Source organism: Falco punctatus, assembly GCF_963210335.1.
Source record: "Falco punctatus genome assembly, chromosome: 15".
NCBI classification, from domain to species: Eukaryota; Metazoa; Chordata; class Aves; order Falconiformes; family Falconidae; genus Falco; species Falco punctatus.
Genome location: NC_137595.1, coordinates 23,591,006 through 23,608,058, shown reverse-complemented (window position 1 = coordinate 23,608,058; position 17,053 = coordinate 23,591,006). Strand labels below are relative to the sequence as shown.

General features: G+C 62.0%; 1 protein-coding gene across 6 annotated transcripts in view; it reads left to right on the top strand.

Moving 5' to 3' along the window:
* Window positions 1–17,053, top strand: part of NHSL2 (NHS like 2) — a 37,617-nt gene that overhangs the window by 16,819 nt on the left and 3,745 nt on the right. For 2 of the 6 annotated variants that reach the window (XM_080365250.1, XM_080365255.1), the window contains exons 2-6: window positions 10,942–11,094; window positions 11,958–12,094; window positions 12,247–12,451; window positions 13,393–13,524; window positions 14,830–17,025. In XM_080365250.1, coding sequence (XP_080221376.1) covers window positions 10,942–11,094; window positions 11,958–12,094; window positions 12,247–12,451; window positions 13,393–13,524; window positions 14,830–17,025 — 2,823 coding nt within the window. Of the gene's footprint in view, window positions 1–4; window positions 8,389–8,505; window positions 10,838–10,941; window positions 11,095–11,957; window positions 12,095–12,246; window positions 12,452–13,392; window positions 13,525–14,829; window positions 17,026–17,053 lie in introns of those variants that run through there. The other 4 variants (XM_080365252.1, XM_080365253.1, XM_080365254.1 and 1 more) reach the window with 4 other exon arrangements.

Sequence of the window (17,053 nt, the reverse complement as noted above, 5' to 3'; positions counted from 1 at the left end):
GGGACCGGCCCCGCTCCCCGCGCTGCCCCCCAGCCCCCGGCCCCGCGGGCGGGCGTGGAGCCGGCGGCAGCAGCCGGGGTGGGTGTGGGGGGGCGGTGGGCTCGGCCTCTGCCGCGGCACCCCCGCTCCTCAGCCTGCCCGGCCGCCTTGGGTCGCTTAGAGGACACGGGGAGAGGTCACCTCCAGCTGAGGTCTGGCCTCCCCGGCCCGGGCAGCGAGGAATGGGGCTGGTGGTGGGGCCCACCGTGGCCCTCCAGCGCGCGGAGCAGGTGCTGACCCACACCCCGGGCAGTGGGGAGCCAGCACCGAGCAGCGGGGGAAGCAGCCCCAGCCATGGGGAGCCAGTTCCAGCCATGGGGAGCCGGCCCCGGGCAGTGGGGAGCCGGTTCCATCCGTGGGGAGCCAGCCCTGGGCAGTGGGGTGCCAGCTGCAGCCGTGGGGAGCCAGCCCAGCAGCAGGAGCCAGCCCGGCAGCGGGGAGCCCTTGCACTTGCTGGCCCTAGAGCTGGGTCCTGCCCAGGCAAGGAGCCCATGCCCACATAGCATCCTGCACCCACAACTCTCTTCTCCCACTGATTACAAAGGTAGTGGGTGTTCCTGAAGGACCTCATACCACAAATTTTCTAAGGAAGGCAGAAAACCCTGCAGATCTGCAGAGGGCATCTGGGGGGAGCAGGGCAAGCAGAGGGCTCGCTCCGAGCCAGGAGCAGACAGCCGAGTGCAGGTGCCCTCTGAGAAACCTGGGTCGAACAAGCAGGACCTGTCGGGTCACTCCTTTGTCCCCACCTGGCCGGCCCAGGCAGTTCAGCAACCCTTTCCAGACACCTGGGACTCGGGATCTCCTCCCCAGCCCAACCCAGCTCCTCCAAGAGCCCGAAGACCTGAGGGGCTGGGGTCTGCCGCAGCTCCTGGCTCAGGGCTCCAGCCAAGGTCTGTTTCCCTGTGCATCCCGGAGCGCAGCGTGCTGGGCTCTGCTGGCACCAGGTCTCATACCCACTGCCCTTTGCCTGCCCGCTGACTGGAGAGCTGGGACATGGCAGTGCAGGCAGCGGCAGGGAGCTGCCAGGCCTGGGAGAGACCTCAGGAAGATTATGCTTAGAAGCTGCAAGAAAATGGGGACTGTCACAGCTTAATAATTAGCGGGCAGAGGGGGTGGAAGTACAGCCTGTCTCTGTCTAATTTTGCAGGCACTGTTGTAGCGATTGTTGCAAGGGACTGAAACGGGGCAAAAGAGCTTTGGGTTGCACGGGGGAGCAGGAGGGGATCCAGCGGGTCCTGAGGAATGAAGGGTGCTGTGCCGGTCCGTATCCAGCGCATTGCCCTTGGCTCCCATCTCACAGGATGCAGGAGCTGTGGCTGAACTCAGAGGGGGCCGCAGGATGCTGGCCTGCTCCCTGCCTGCCTCTCCCACCCTTGCAACTCTTCGGCATGGCTCAGAGTGGGACAGGAGCTAATTGCACTTCTGCATCATCAAAGGGATTCTTGGGAGCTGCAAATCGCCTTGCCAGTGCTGCTGGGAAGGGCCCAAGAGGGGTTTGCAAGGGGTTCATCTCTGTCCTCAGTCGCCAGGCACCTCTCCCTGCCAGTCTGGAGACCTCTGGCAGATCTTCCTTCTGGTGTCTGGCCTCCCCTGGGGAGACAACAGAGCTGTGCCTGGCTGCTGGGAGCAGGGAGGAATGGGATTTAGCACTGAACAGCTTGAAACATCTTGGTCGTGAAGCTGGGGCAATTACTTGGATGCTCCCAGGCTGTTTAGACTTGGGGCTGCTAGGACCTTGTGGCTTGGGCATTCCTGAGCAGCTACGCTAATGCTTCCTTGTGGAGAGGCGGTGTTGGGTCCAGGCTGGAGCTTATCTGCCAAGGGGAGGGAGCTGAAACTTGATAAGAAGCAGCCCTGCAGTGGGTCTGGGTCACTGGCAGGGTGGGATGCTGGGAGAGGAGGGCAGAGACCCGCCGTACCAGGAGGTACCTTGGCTCATCTCAGGCAGGATCATTCTTCTGCCCAGTGAACAGGGCAGCGTACAGTGGTGTCTTTACGCTTCCATCCCTGACAGTTAAAATCCAACCTTTCTCATGTCCTGACGGGCTGGGAAAGGCTGCATGAATCTGGGGCATGTGAAACTTAGCTCTGCCTGGCAGGCCAATACGAATCTTTGATGGTCCTGTAACACTGGTGGGGGCTCGTGTCCCCCTGCACCCCTTCTTTGGGTATCAGAAGAACCAAGCAGGCTACTCCTGACCCCAAGGTGCTTGCTTGCAAGTGTGGTGGTGTTTGAAGGGGCTTGTCAGAGAAGGCAGCATGCTCGTAGGCTGCTGGAACTGATGTGATGAGTTTGCAGGTCTCTCTGCCCAATGGTCTGGTGAGGCTGGCAGGCAACTTTCCAGTTATTGTGTCCTCAACTGGCTTTGTAACTGCTGGACGAGGTGCCTGAAGAAGAATCTGGGACAGGTCTTCTTGTCCCCCCAGTCTGTCAGAGCCCTGTGCAAGTGCTGCCTGGGTTACCAGGGGGAAAATGAACTCTGCTGGTATCCTTTACCCATCATTTGGGTTTGCAGTGTCGCTGGCTGCCTGGCACAGGGGTGGATGGTACCAGCATGTGCTCCTCATGGTGCCTCAGCAGCCCCAAACCTCTTGAAGTAAGCCAGGGCTTGGGGCTGCATTCCCGTCTCTGCTGCACTCCTGGCTCCCAGGGGCCTCCGTCCTCCAGGAAAAGCAGGCAGAGATTTACAAACTCCTGGGGTGCTGGGAAAGTGGTCTCCGAGGAGCCTTTGCTCGAGGCTTTTGGAAGGAGCCAAAGTGAGAGAAAGCACTCTCTGGGGGCTCTTGCATCTTCCGGGGCAAAGTCATGTGAATTCAGGAAGGCTCCCCACTTTTTTTAACTAATAAGCGTTGGAGGCTGGGGGGCCAGCAGCTGGAACCAGCTGGGAGGCAGTGGCAGGCTCTGGGGCACTGGTTTCCAGGCGAGAATGCCAACAGCTGGAGCACGCAGGGACAGCCCTGCTCTGTGCGTGCTGGTGTCCCCCCACATCACCCCTGGCTTTCAGATGGTGCCAGTTGCTGCTCCAGCCGTGGCTGGGGGATGTTTTGGCTCCATGATTCTGCTGAGCCAGGGGCCCAGCCTGTCCTTGCCACGGCCCCCAGGACCCTCTTCCCTTTCCAGGGTCTGCAGCATGGATGTACAGAGAGAGGGACGAGCCCCTCCACCCCCACTCGCCGCCTTTGCAGGACCCCTGGGCAAACAGCCGGCAGGGTGGGTGGACAGAGGATGGGTCGTGCGAAACCACGGCCCCTCCGCCATCCCTCGCCGGGGCTGGTGGCAGGGAAGGAAGAGGGGCTGGGGCCGGGACAATGGGCTGTGGCGCTGACTCAAACAGCCAGTTCCTGGTCGCTTCCTCTCCGCCGGGGCTGGAGCTGCCGCGGGCAGGGAAGGCGGAGGAAGCTCATTTCTCTCGGACTGTTTTCGAAGCAAGAGCTCGGGCAGCAGGGGCAAGCACCCTCCCACCTGCGCCTGCAGCCATGGCCAAGGCAGAGTGGCTTCTAGCGCCCTGGCACCGGGGAGGTAAGGCAGGCAGCGTGGCAGCCGCCTCCAAGAGGAGTGGGTGGCGAGGGTGGTGGGTTTGCAGGTACTGCTTGCTCTGCAGGGTGAGACCATGGGTGGGAGTGAGCTGTCGGGCATCGGCTTTTGTCTCCGGAGGCCACGCAGTAGCCACAGGGTCAGTGCTGCCCGGCAGCGTGGATCTTGTCCCGCCTCTCCCAGCCTGGCCTTGACTGTGCTGTGGCCCCTTCTCTTTTAAATCTTTGCTGCCATTCCCCAGTCCGTTGGGGTGCCCTTGCTCTGACAAAGGAAGAGAAGGACAGAGACCCCCTGCCCATGCATCCCACCGACTGCTCCTCAGGCTGGGGCTGAGCCCCACTGGCATGGATCCTGCCCGACCCCATGGTGCTGTACCCTTCTGGCAGTTCTCACTTGCTGATGGTGACAGGAGTGGAGACTGTGGGACCGTAGGCTGACACAAACGTCGCAGCCAGCCAGAGCCCTCATTGCTCTCGCTGCTCTTACTGCCCTCACCGTTGCTCCTGCTGTGGCTGATTTCACATCTCGGGCCCCCTTTGTCCCAGGGCCTGGCTGTGTTCCCCTCTCAGGCAACTTCCTCACATTGTCTTGGCCCCGCAGAGTGTAAAACCGGCCGGGCACAGGGAAGCAGCGCTTTCCTGGAAGCACCCCTGCCCAGTGAGGGGCTGCAGCCTCTCTGGCACAGGCAGCCCACATGCCTGGGAGAGCTGTGGGTGCTGCCCTGGGCACCCCTGCACTGCTGAGCAGTCCTGGCCAGGCTGGGGACATCACTGGGGGGAAGCTAGTGGGCAGCTGGCCTTGGCCACTCTGTGCCTGGGGGTGCTGTCGGCTGCAGTGCGTGGCGATGCTGTGCCAGGGTGCTGAGGACCAGCTGGAATTGGGTCTGGCAGGTTGCCCTGGCAGGTTTCCTGAGGCTCTCAGGAAAGACTTGTGCCTGGATTTTTTGGCTGGGAAGTGCATGAGAGCGAGAGTTGTTGTATGAGGAGGAAGCCAGGCTGGTAGGGAGCCATGGCAGGACTGGGAGAAGGGGTCTGATCCTGCTGCCTGTGGCTGATGGCTTGCTGCAGGGACCTGGGTCTGGCCAGGCTCCGGGCTGGCGAAGGCAGGAGCGCCCACAGTCAAGCCCAGAGCAGCCGCCACCAGCACCAGGGCTGCCACTCCATCCTCTGGAGCAGCGGCTCTCGGCCCCTTGGCGGGGAGCAGCATGAGTTCACCTTGGCTGGCTGCAGTACCTGGGCCAAGCCCCGCTGCGAGCGTGGCTGCGGGCAGTTCCCATCCCTGCAGCACAGGCGGATGGTGCGCTGGGGCTCCTCCTGTGCTGGGCTCGCTGGCCAAGTCTTCACCGCAGCACATGCACCTCCCCTGCCTGAAAAATCTCCCTGACAGCATTCCACCTCGCGTTGCCAGAGCCAAAGGTACCTGGTGTGGCTTTTCACCGGTGGCCCCCACTGGTCGCCCAGCCTCCGCACCCACCGGGCTCAAGGGCCGGCACTGGGCCAGTGGTGCCACAGCTCGCGGGGACTTTGGCATCAGCTGTTCCCCTGTCACCCTGCTCCCACCACAGGAGGGTCTCCCAACCTGTCTGCATGGGGTCATGACTGACACCATCTGTGGGGAGCACACACATTCCCTCTGCTCCTATCCTACACAAGACTTGAGGTGAAGATGATGGATCAGTTGGGATCTGGCTGGAGAAAGAGGGCTCTTTCCTGTTTGATCAGATCTCATCACAGGGCCAGGCAGGCAGAGTGGCCTAGCACACTGTTAACTCTGAGCCCTACTGATGGACGCTGACATTATTTACTGTTTTGTTGCTAGAGGCTTTAATGGAAACCTCTCTCATAAGCCAGCCTTCTCCCCATGAGCTGAGTGACCTTCACAGCTGCCAAACCCACCACCCCTGTCGTGCTGTTATCTCCTGTCAGTACAAAAATAAGCTGATTGCATGTTAAACAGGGAGAGTGAGAAGAGCTGAGAGCCTCCAGCAGATTTTGTGTTCAGGGTGGTGTTATCCTTCAGTACCACACAGTCCTGCCGGGCACCTGTGCAGAAGCATGCAGACGTGCTCTGCAGGGCAGCATCGGGGTCCTGCCACGGGCACACCCCTAAAAAGCTTCTAGCCCTTCCGGGCTCAACCACCAGCCAGTCAAGCATCTGTAAGGATGGCCCTGCCTCGCTGAGGGCTTGGAGACATGCCCAGAAGACGTGTAACGGGGGGACAATGTCCCAGGGAGGGTCCAGTTTTGGACACAACATGATATGTCAGCCGTCCCAGTAAGGGCTCATCTTGGGTACACTCCAGCCTGCGTGCAGTGAGCACTTGTAGCAAGGTGGGCAGGTCTGCCCAGTGAGCAACACTCCCTTGTGGCCTTGGGCATGGGGATGTTCCGTGGGGTGTCGCTTTGGCATGTTTTTGGGGCCTGGGCAGGCATCCAGCCCTGGAGCTGCCGTGCGTGTGGATGCTGCTCTGCATCACGGCGGGCAGCTGGACCGGTGGATCTCAGTTCAGCAGGGGGTGAGCTTGGGACAGGAGGTGCTTTCTGTGGCCGCTGCCAACTCCCGCTGTTTGCTCTTTTCTCTTCCTCTCCACTCGTCGCAGAGCAGCATGTGCTTTGGCTCTGTACCACAGGGAATGTCATCAAGCCACACGCGCCGGGAACGAGCAGTCACGGTGCCGGCAGCAGGCCGGGGCACTTGCTCGAAGCCGGCAGCATATGTTGCCGGCACTGCAGTGCATCAGCTCCTGCCAGCGGGGTTTGGGTTGCTGTTGGGATCAGTCTCAGCCTCCGAGTTCGCAGTCTTCATCCTCCAGTTTGCTAGGACCAGCGGCAGCGGCTGGCTTGCTGCTGTGCCGATACCCGTTGCCATGGCTGCTCTGCTAATGGTGCATCGCCTGCTGCTGCCGTTACATCACTCCTGTGATACTTCTGCATCGGCAGTGAGAGGCCGAGCAGCACCGTCTGCATTGCTGGTGCTTCTGGCTCGCTTGGAGCGAGCTTGAGAAGGAAAAGTTTGGTGGGGAGTTGGAGCAAGAGGCATCGTCTCAAGGGAGCATCGCCCTGAATTGAAACAACTCCTGATGGCTTTATCGAATATCTCCCTGTGGATTCGGGATGCCTGGGCAGTAGGTAATGAGGGGTGCTGGCGTGGAGTGGGGGTGACTGGGGGAGATGCTTGTGGAGGGCACGTATCCTGTGTTCTGGGGCTGGGGGTGCTGCAGGAACGCTCCTCTCCCAGGAGAGAGTGAAGCTCGGCTCCCCTTTGGAACAGGCTCCCCTTGGCTTCAGCCCCAGTCCTTGTACACCCACAGTGGCCATGGTGTCTCCAGCCTGAACGCTCGCGCTCAGTAAGACTCTGCAAGTGGTTAGAGGTGGCAGCGCCCATTGCAGTTGATGGTGCTGGTTTGCACCCCAGCTGGGGGCAGCCCGGTGGGAACTGTCCCAGTGGGAGGGATGCTGCCACGGCCCTGCTGCCAGCGCTGCTCCTGCTTCTAGCCCCAGGGCGAGGAGCAGAGCTCACTGCTGTCAGCCTGCAGCTCTGAATGGGGACAGACCCTCTGGGAGACATGGGGACTTGTGGGGAGCAGCCTCTGGCAGCCCTGGCTGCCAGTCATTAACACCTCTGCCCATGCCCATGCTTCTCTGCTGCCTGCTCCCCTCCCCAGGCCTCAGGCAGGGAGGGGGACTGATGCCAGCGGGGAGCTGGGGCCAGAGGCATGCGGGGTAAGCCTCCCCACCAGCCGTGCCTCAGTTTCCCCCCAGCAGTGAGGCTGGCCAGGCTGAGGTCAAGGGTGCTGGGATTGCTTGGGATGGAGCCAGCCCTCCGGCTCTGCTCTCCCAGGACATCTTTGCCTCCCGCAGGGATTTGCTGTGGGGTGGGGGCCCCCTCAGAGGCATTTTGTATTTTGAGCCTGTCACCAATAAGCTTGGCAGGAGGGTCACCACCAAGGGCAGCAGCTCTGCTCCGACTGCACCGTTCCTGCCGGCTGCCATGTCTTCCCGCTGGGTGCTCCAGCTCGGCTGGGGCATCCTGAGTGCCACAGATGTGAGTGGCACCCGCAGCTTGCACTGACATCCCAAACCTGCTCTTGCACCAAGCCTGTACCAGGCTGCTTCCAAATACAGCTCGGCCCTCGGGAGCGCTGGCAGCGGCATGGCTTTGTCAGCCCCTGCCACAGGCTGTGCTGCTGGCTCCTCGCACCGCATCGCAGAGCCACCGTGTGATGCTGAGCTCTCAGCGGCTGCTGGGGCTGTGCCTAAAAAACCAACTGAGGGACTGCTCCCAGGGAGCAAAAGCCAAAACACCAGGGTGTTACACTTGCTCTTGCACACAGGGCGGTGTGAGCACAGCGAAGACCCTCGGGGCATGGGATTGAGGTACCTGGGCCACCGGAGGGATGGATGCTTGGCTCGTCTGGCCTTTCCCACCCCTTCTCCCCCTCAGCTGCTGCTTCTGCTGGGAAGAAGAAACCAGCCCTGCCAGCACCTCGGCGATGGCTGCGTTGCTGCCAGCTCGCCTGCGTTCCTATATGAGGGCATCTCTGCAAAGGGTAGACAGCCCTGTAGGGCAGGACCCCGCTACTGTCCTGCACTGCCCTTTCCTCCTGTGCCCCATGGCCGGCCGTGCTGCCCTCCCCTCCCCGCCTACAGCTTGCTCGGGCAGGGCAGGGTGCCGGCCCCCTTGCCAGCCCGCTTCCGCTTTGCCCGGGGTGGCCCCAGGTTTCGGTGCTGTGGTTTGCCTCCTTCGCCTGCGCGGTTGGAGCCCGCGGGGTGGGTGCCTGGGGGTGCCCCAGCAGCAGGGCCATGGCTGTGGAGGTAGGGTCCTGTACTGCGGCTCTGGGGAGGGTGGCGGGGGCCTGTGCTTTTGGGGGTGTCCCCAAGTCCTGGGGGGACGTCGCGTCACTCCTGCAGGGGTGGGGTGGGGTGGGGGGGCAGGGGGGGTGGCCGCTGGGGAACCTGTGGGCAGAAGGCAAGGAGGATCGGCACCCATCGAGGCCAAAGGCTGTGTCTGTGTGTCTGTGTGAGCCAGGCAGAGGGGTGCAGTGAGCCAAGTTGTGGGGCTTGCCCTTGGATGTGCTCAGAAATGAGGGGGGGGGGGGGGGGGGGCGCAGCGGATCCCCCCACCCTACCTCACCAAAGAGAGCAGTTAGGGGACTGGGGTCTACAGAGGTGAACTTGTAGTCCCTGCCTACCTTGTGCCCCTGGCTCCCCTCCCGCAAGCCTGTAGGTCAGGATTTTGGGGAGATATCCTTACCTTGCCCTGTGCCTAGCCATGCTCCCGGCTCCCATCCCCAGGGCACCCCTGGGCGTACAGGGTGAGCCAGAGCCAGGGCACGGGGCTCCTTCTGCCAGAACCTCCAGCCTCTCTGGGCATCGCCACCCAGCAGGCACCAAATTGGGAGACGAGAGGAAGAAAAGCCACATCCCCGTGTGGGAAAAGGGGGCTGTGTTCACCCGCAGCAGGGAGAGCTTCCTCCCCGGCTGCATGGCGCTGCCTGCCCTCTGGCAGCTCTGCTGCCGGGTGAAGCCTCAGTGTGGTTTATACACACACACACACACACACACACACACACACACACACATGCCCTGACACCTCTTGGTTGATATGGAAACGAGTCAAATTATTTAAAGGAGAAAGAAAAGAAAAAAAAAAAAGAAGAAAAGAAAGAAAAAAAAAAAAAGAAAAGAAAAAAAGCCTGGTGTTAAGGCATGTTGTTATGGTAACACAAATTATAAAAGTAACTAGGCTGGGGACGTGGCACCTTGCTTTTGGGTGCTGAGCGTTGTACAGGCTCGGCTGCTCCACCAGCTGGAGCTGGGGGGGAGGGTGGGCAGGTTGGCACCCGCAGGCAGGGGTGACGCTTGGGATGCAGCTGCTGGGTGAGCTGGGGCATGGTGGACCAAACAGCACAGGAAGAAGGGGACATGGCTTGTGCAAGGGGTGCTGGGGAGCCCGGTCCCAGTTTGGGGCCATTACCCTTCACCCAGGCAAGTGGACTGCTGTCACTGCCTCGTCTGGTGTCTGGCATGAAGCAGGGTACAGCAGCCAGAGGCAGCTGCGTTTTGCTGGGACAGTGGCATGCTCTCTGGGGACGGGCACCCTGCAGCCCCACATGCTGCAGGTAGCAGAGGGGAAGCGTTTGTCATGCTGGCAATAAGAGCACCTTGACCAGTGGGGATGGGGACAGGCATGCGGCAGAGCCTGCCTGCACCCCCAGTGCCATTGGAAAGCTCTCGGCCTCCTGACAACCAGCATGGCCGCGCTTCCCAGCAAAATGTGAGTCACGCTCGGGATGTCTCTGCCCCTGGCTAGGCAGGTTAAGCAGTGCTGGCTGCTCAGTGGGAATGTCCTGGCTACCAGACAGGGTGAAGGCACATCAGACCCTGGTTCCCAGGGGTGACACCCAGCCTGGTGAGTGACACTGGGCACAGGTCCTCGTGCAGCACCTGGTGCTGACAGTGGCCATCCCTCTGCCCACACCAAGGGCAGGTGGAGAAGGATTAGCCCGCAATCCCGTGAGGGTGAGACCCTGGGTATCCACAGGCTCCTTTATTTGAAGTTCACAAAGCCGCTCTCTGCCTTCACTGCCCAGGTCAGGCGTGATGCACGCGGCAGGCAGAGCGGCACTCCCTTGGCTCCAGCACAAAACCGCGCTGGGTAGGAAGCGAACATCCGCTCAGGGCCGGCGCTGCTCCGAGCGGAGGGGCTGTGGTCACAGGGTGTCCTGTGGCAAAGCCAGTTTGCTGGAGCACCGCTCAGCTCCCAGCACAGCCAGCTCACTGGCAATTCCATATCCTTCTCCCGAGGACTTTTCCACCCGTATGGGTGTTTCTGAGGGTCTGGGCAAGTGCGTGGCCCATCCCCGCAGAGGTTTCCTTCCCAGGCGATTTTTGCAGGGCGTCCACTGCTGAGGTAGGGCGTGTTAACCTCGCTGAGCAGGCTGAAACCAGCATGATGAAAGGCACTGTGTCCCCTTCACTCCCTCCTTTTCGGCTGCAACTTCTGCTCTTCTGCAGTCAGGACATTGCTTCAGCAGAGTGTGCAGCGTTTCCTGCAGCTGGGCAGTCACCCAGGGCAACAGGGCTTGCTTCCTTCCCCAGTTTTGCCCTACTCCCTTCTTGGCTTGTTCTGGCAGCCAAGCCCCCAAAGCAGCAGTAGTGATGGGGTCTGATCCCACCCTGCAGCAGCCCGCCTGGGTGGCTTCGCTGAGGTGGGACACAACCGCATCCTGGTCCTCGCGTTCCTGCAGGGACCTAGGACAGGGTAAGCGTGCTGTGCTGGTGCCGTGTCAGCCAGCAGCCCACGGCAGTGCTCACAGGGAAGCTGCCTGCCTGCCTCCCTCTCACTCTGCTCCTTCCCGCTCACAGCCACCTCTAACCTGGACCTCGAGAGCAAGAAAGCCACCCATGCCAAGCTGTCATGGCAGCAGCCAGTGAACGTCTTCCTGGCAGCTGGGCGCCCACCGGGCATGGAGCAGCTGCACCAGGAGGCCCAGCTCAACCTCCAGAGCTTGCTGCAAGGTAGCAGGGCAAGGGGGGCTGGTGGTGGGCTGGGTGAGGGTGGCAGGGATGGATGCTGCCCTGGGTGCATGACCGCCATGCAAACAGCGAGGTCATCTCCTGCCTGCACATGTCTGAGCTGTTCCCTGGTCCTTGCCAAGCTGTAGGAGTGGGTCCTCATGGGGTCACAGCCTCCAGCAGCCCCTCTCTGATCTCTGCTCCCCAGTCACTGCTATAAGTGGCAAAGCAACCGGGGCCAAGACCAGCTGCCAAGGTGCCCACCAGCCCCACCACGGCACGGTTCCGCCCACAAGGGCCTTGGGGACCTGGCTGATGATCTATCTGTCTGAACAAGCCTGGCCATTGATTTTGTTGCCTTCCAATTTCTTAACCAAGCTGTCGTGCAGCCTCAGCTTGGAAGCTTTGTAGGCATCGATTAGATCAGCAGCCCAGCCTTCCCCCAGCTTGTAATCTCATTAAGTCAGCCTGAGCAGACCTGGTTTCCACCAGGCCATAACGACCGGCATTAATTAGCTCAACAATTACAGGATGGGGACACACTGAGTTCCCTCCTGGCAGTCCCCACCAGGGCTCTGCTTCCTTGCAGGACCCACTCCATCCCCAGGCAGCCCCCTGGGAGAAGTGGGGTGGGATGCCGGGGCCTCAGTGCTGCCTCTGCTCCCCCTCAGTCCTGGCATTCCTCCTTGGGGTCTACCCCCCACCCCGTCCTGAGCCACCTGTGCTGAGCAGGGACAGTAAGCCAGCCTGGGGACAGACAGCAGGGGACAGCTGCCCCTGCCATCATGTTCCTCTGGCCCTGCGAGCAAAGCTTTCACCTGCAGCCAGTGGCTGAAGCAGGGTCCCAGGCACCATTTCTCTTGCAGAGGAATATGAGGAGCAGTACGCTGAGAACAGGGTCACCGGGCAGACCTTTCGCGCCGCCGGACACCTGCCCCCTGACACCCCCCCCGAGCCATCGCCCCGACCCCCGCCTGCCAAGCGCCTCGATTTCGTGCTTATGGTGAGTGCTGGGGTGGCAGGGCAGGGCAGCACAGCCCCGGCATCACCTGGAGCAGAGGGGTTGGCGTGGCCAGTCAGGCAGCAGGGCTTGGGGGGTTGCTGTTTGTGTCCTGCCCTCCTCCCTTTGGTGGGTCACATGCCTTTCCCCCACAGCCCCCAAGCCAGCGAGCAACCGAAGAGGAGACTGCCAGTACGACCGCACTTGGTGCTCAACCGTCTGCTGCCTCCCTAAGCCTCCCCACCAGCCCGGATAAGCAGCCAGCCTGGACCAGGGCTTTCCCCCTGCCCACCGTGGAGGAGAAGCAGTGGCACCAGTCCTGCTCCATCCAAACCAACATCGTCCCCATCAATGTCTCGGGTAGGGCAGTACCCCCGTGGCGCAGTGCAGAGAGAGGTGCAAGGCAGCCTCAGTGCCAAGCCAGCACTGGTAGGGGATGCGGGGTGTGGGGAAGGATGCCCCTCAGTATCTGGCTGCAGTGAGGTGCAGTGCAGTGGGAGCGGGGCTGGGGCTAAGAGCCTGCGTCCCCATGGGCCAGGCAGGCACCAGGAGCAGAGCAGGGGACAGCAGGGCCACACTGGCATCTGTCATTCCCAGCCATTTCCTGACATCTGCAACTTTGTGCGTCTGATCCACTGGCCACGCCACCATCCAGCCTCTTGTTTCCACTGTGCTGCCCAGCTGCCCAGTTCTGTTGTTGTCACCTTGGCTCCCACTGCGCTCCGTGCGGTTAGCCTGTCTCACCTGTCTGTCTGTCCATCCGTCCATCCTTTCAGGGTTGCAGCTGCCAGCAGCATGGTCCTGCCTGGTCCTTGCAGACAGGAGTGCCATGCTCTGCCCCTGAGTCAGTGTCTGGGGGCAGTGGCCAAGCAAGGTGCACCTTCAGAATGCCAAAGGGTTCTTTCCACCCTTCCCCTCCATGATGGAAAAGACATGTCAGAACCACGCTGGTCCCTTTCTCTGCCCTGCTGTTCCTCATGTCCATGCCCCCAGTGCAGATCAGCACCACTGGCCTCATTAATGACAAAGCCCACCGGGGTCTCCACAACTTTCTGTGCATCCCACCTCCACCTGCGGCATCTCCGTCTTCCCCTGTCTGGCAGCACCTGCCATGCCTCCATCTCCACCACGGCTCACCCCACATGACTCACCACCCTCCTGTCATCACATGCTCCTGCCTGCAATCACCATCCCAGGCCGGGGGACACCCAGGGGACACGCGGCAATGGAGGGAGGCCGAGCCCCCACCCTGTCAGCCCCTGCGGGCACCACTGTGTACAGCCTGTTTGTTTTGGCTACAGGGCAGCAGTTTACTAGGCACGCAAGTGCTCGTCACTCCCTGTTTAACACAGAGACCGCGATGAACCCCAAGTCCACCCTGCGGCGTAGACGGACCATTATCGGATTCCCTAACCTGTCCCTTCGAGACCAAGGTGATGGCAAGAACCTTGCAGCCCCTTTCGTGCGCAGGCAGGGCTGGCACCCGGCAGAGCTGCCCTGACAGTGGGCAGAGCCACCCCAGGGGCTTGGCAGCTCACAGGGACAAGATGGGCTCCCCGGGGATGCCCTGGCCTTGGGGAGATAAAGGCCACCACATAGGCTCTGCTCCCTCCTGGGGCACCAGGATGCTAGGCACACTGGTGATGCCAGGCTGGCCCTGGGGCTGGCATGGCATGGGGAACAGCCCCTTCACCCCAAGTCAGGCTCCTGCACACTTATGGGGTGGGAAAGCCACTGAAACTTCTCCCAGTGACACGAGTCACTCACTCAGCTCCAGCAACTCCTGCCCTGTGCCCAGCTTCCCTGACTCTGTACACAGGGTGCCAGGGCTGCAGGGCACATACTCTGCCTGGGTCTGTGTCAGGGCTGGCGAGCCAGCCCATGCTGGCATGCCGAGGGTGCTCGTGCAGCTGAAGGTGCCTGCAGCACTCCCAGCACAGCCATGGACCAGTGCCCATGGGGACAGCAGCCAGCCTGGCTCCATGGCTTTGTCATGCCATACCCTATGGAAGTTGTAGGGAAACCAGAGCCAGCCTCTTCTACAGGAGGCCGGTAGGGACAGGAGGAGAAACCATGGCACCAGCTGCTCCAGGGGGAATGGTCACTGGGTAGGAGGAAGGATTTCCCCATGACAGTGGTCAAACCTCCAAGACGCTCCTGCCTTGGAGGCATTCAGACTGCAGCCTTGCGCATCCTGCTCTGCTGACTGGGCTCTGAGCTGGGTCTCCAGGTCCTTCCCTCTACAGGCTGTTCTGAAGTGAGATGGCACGGTGAGCCATCACGTCCCTCCCTGACCCAGGCGGCAATGCCTTGCTACACTCTTCCCGGTCCCCATCTCTGTCCCCACCACGGGGCAGCATTGGGACAGCACTTTGGTCACCATGGGGCCAATGTCCCCATGGACAGAGACTCCTGCCATGGCTGCTAAGTTGACTATGGTACATCCATGACTACGGAGACCCCATGGCCAATGGATGCCAGGCTCAAGGGGACCATCCCCAGCTGGGATGTGGCCACACCAATACAGGGGGGTAGGAGAGCATCTGGTGGGAGGGTGTCAACCCATTCCCTCCAGTGTGCCCGGGCACATTTCATGCCTGGGCAGAGATGCAGCCTCAGAGATTGGCCATGGGGTGGGACCAGTCCTGGCCCCACAGCACATGGGGCAGGACCCTGCTACCAACCCGCTGGCAAAGCGTGAAGTGGGATAATGCTCACCCAAGCCATCTCTCTTGCAGGCAGCACCAACGGTCCCACATTCAACGCACACGCGCCTATCGCCGAGTCCGTCTCCTGCAACTTTGTTCGTGAGGCCGCAAGCAGGGGGAAGGTGCCCCAGGAGATCAGCCCCTGCCAGCCCCTCTCTGCCCCTCTGAGGAAGACCTTCAGTGACCTTGGGGCCCGCTGCTGCCAGCCGCTTGGTGCCATGGACAGCGCAGCCACCCCCTGTGCTGGTACCTGCAATGGGCCACAGGGCAGCGCCTTCCCCCCGCCCTGGAGCACCCTGGACTATGCAAGCCCCCCCAGCCCCACTGCCGGCCGGGGCAAGGGGCCTACCTGCACCTCACCGGGTGGCTCCAGCCCATCGCCTAGCCCAGGCTCACCCACCACCACCTCCTTCTTCATCGCCACGGACGAGCGCATGAGCAACAATGGGCCTGGCTCCTTCTCTGGCATGGTGCCCAAATCCCCCCTGACCTCCGGGAGCTGTGAGGGCCAAGAAGCCAAGGTGAACTTCTTGCCAGGAAGCCAAGAGGAGCCAGAGCCAGTGGCGGGGCTGGCGCGGCTGGAGGTAGAGCAGGCAGGGTGCCGGTTCCGTGAGCGGTCACTGTCAGTGCCCACTGACTCAGGCTCCCTCTGCTCCGTTGACATCGCATACGCTGAGACCCGGCGGGGCAGCGCCAACTACACCTTGGGCTACCCCAGCGCCAGCTCCGAGGGCAGCACCAGCACTGACAACGTCTCCCTGGGGCTGGAGCAGGAGGGCCAGCGGCGGCGGCGCTCCAAGAGCATCTCCCTCAAGAAGGCAAAGAAGAAGCCCTCGCCACCCATGCGCAGCGTTTCTCTGATTAAAGAGGGGCAGGATGCTGACGTGGGGCCTGGCTCAGCACTGCCCAAGGATCAGCGACCCAAGAGCCTGTGCATCCCAACGGAGCCCCAGGGCCACCGGCTGGTGCACGCTGACCCCCAGGAGAGCACAGGGAGGGAGCCTGAGGGCACAGCCACCCCCCACCAGTGGCATCTTGCGGACTGGAAGGCCAGCGATCCCTACCGGTCCCTCTCCAGCTCGAGCACGGCCACAGGGACCACGGCCATTGAGTGCACCAAGGCACAGGGAAGCTCTGAGTCCCTCACATCCCCCTCCATCTCCAGAGCCACGACGCCCTCTCAGCTCTCCACCGAGGCAGACCTCAAGACCTCCTCCCCAGGCAGACCCACAGGGCTGATGTCCCCATCCAGTGGGTACTCCAGCCAGTCAGAGACCCCGACGCCCACCATCCCCACCTCTGCCATCCTCGGGCACTCCCCACACCAGGTGCAGGTGAGGCCGCTGGTCCCTGAGAGGAAGTCCTCACTGCCCCCCACATCCCCCATGGAGAGGAGCCCCAAGTCCAGACTGTCCTTTGACCTGCCACTCATGCCACCCACCCACCTCGACCTCTCGGGGCTGAAGATCTCCTTGAAGGGGAAGATGAAGGTCAGCCGGCATCACTCTGACTCCACCTTTGGCACCAAGCTGACCCAGAAGACCAGCCCCATCATGCCCATCATGCCAGTGGTCACACAGTCTGACCTGCGCTCTGTCCGACTCCGCTCCATCAGCCGCTCGGAACCAGAGGACAATGCCGACGGCCTGGAGCACACCGAGGAGCCGGCACGCGGTCCCTCCCTGGGGTCGGAGAGGAAGGTGAAGCCACCCGTGGCAGAGAAGCCACCACTGGCCAAGCGGCCCCCGAGCATCCTGCCCAAGCCCCCAACTCTGCGGGAGGAGGGTCCCCTGTCCCCCACATCCCTGCCCGGTGCTGCCACCAAGGAGAAGGGGCTGCCACAGGATGGCTTCATGGTGCTGCGGAAAGGGGAGCTGAGGAGGGGTCCCAGGGAGCACCCTTCACCTCTGACCCCGGCAGGACCCCGGCAGCTCTCGCAGGGCAGCCTGGAGGATGAGCTGCGGCCGGAACAGAGTGGTGCCAGTGAGGGGGAGTGGAAGAAGGCCAAAGTGCCGCCACCAGTGCCCAAAAAGCCCAGTGTGCTCTACCTGCCACTCGCCCCAGCCCCAGCCCAGCTGGGAGCCAGCATAGGGGACCAGGTGCCCACCCCCAGCCCCATCATCACACTGGACGCTGACCCCACCTGCTGCAACCCTGATGCTGAGGACCCACCATCCTTGGAAGCCCTGGGTGCAGCACAAGCCGGCGACCCTGCCTCAGAGCAAGGTGAGGGTCTCCCTGCTCCTATGGCAGA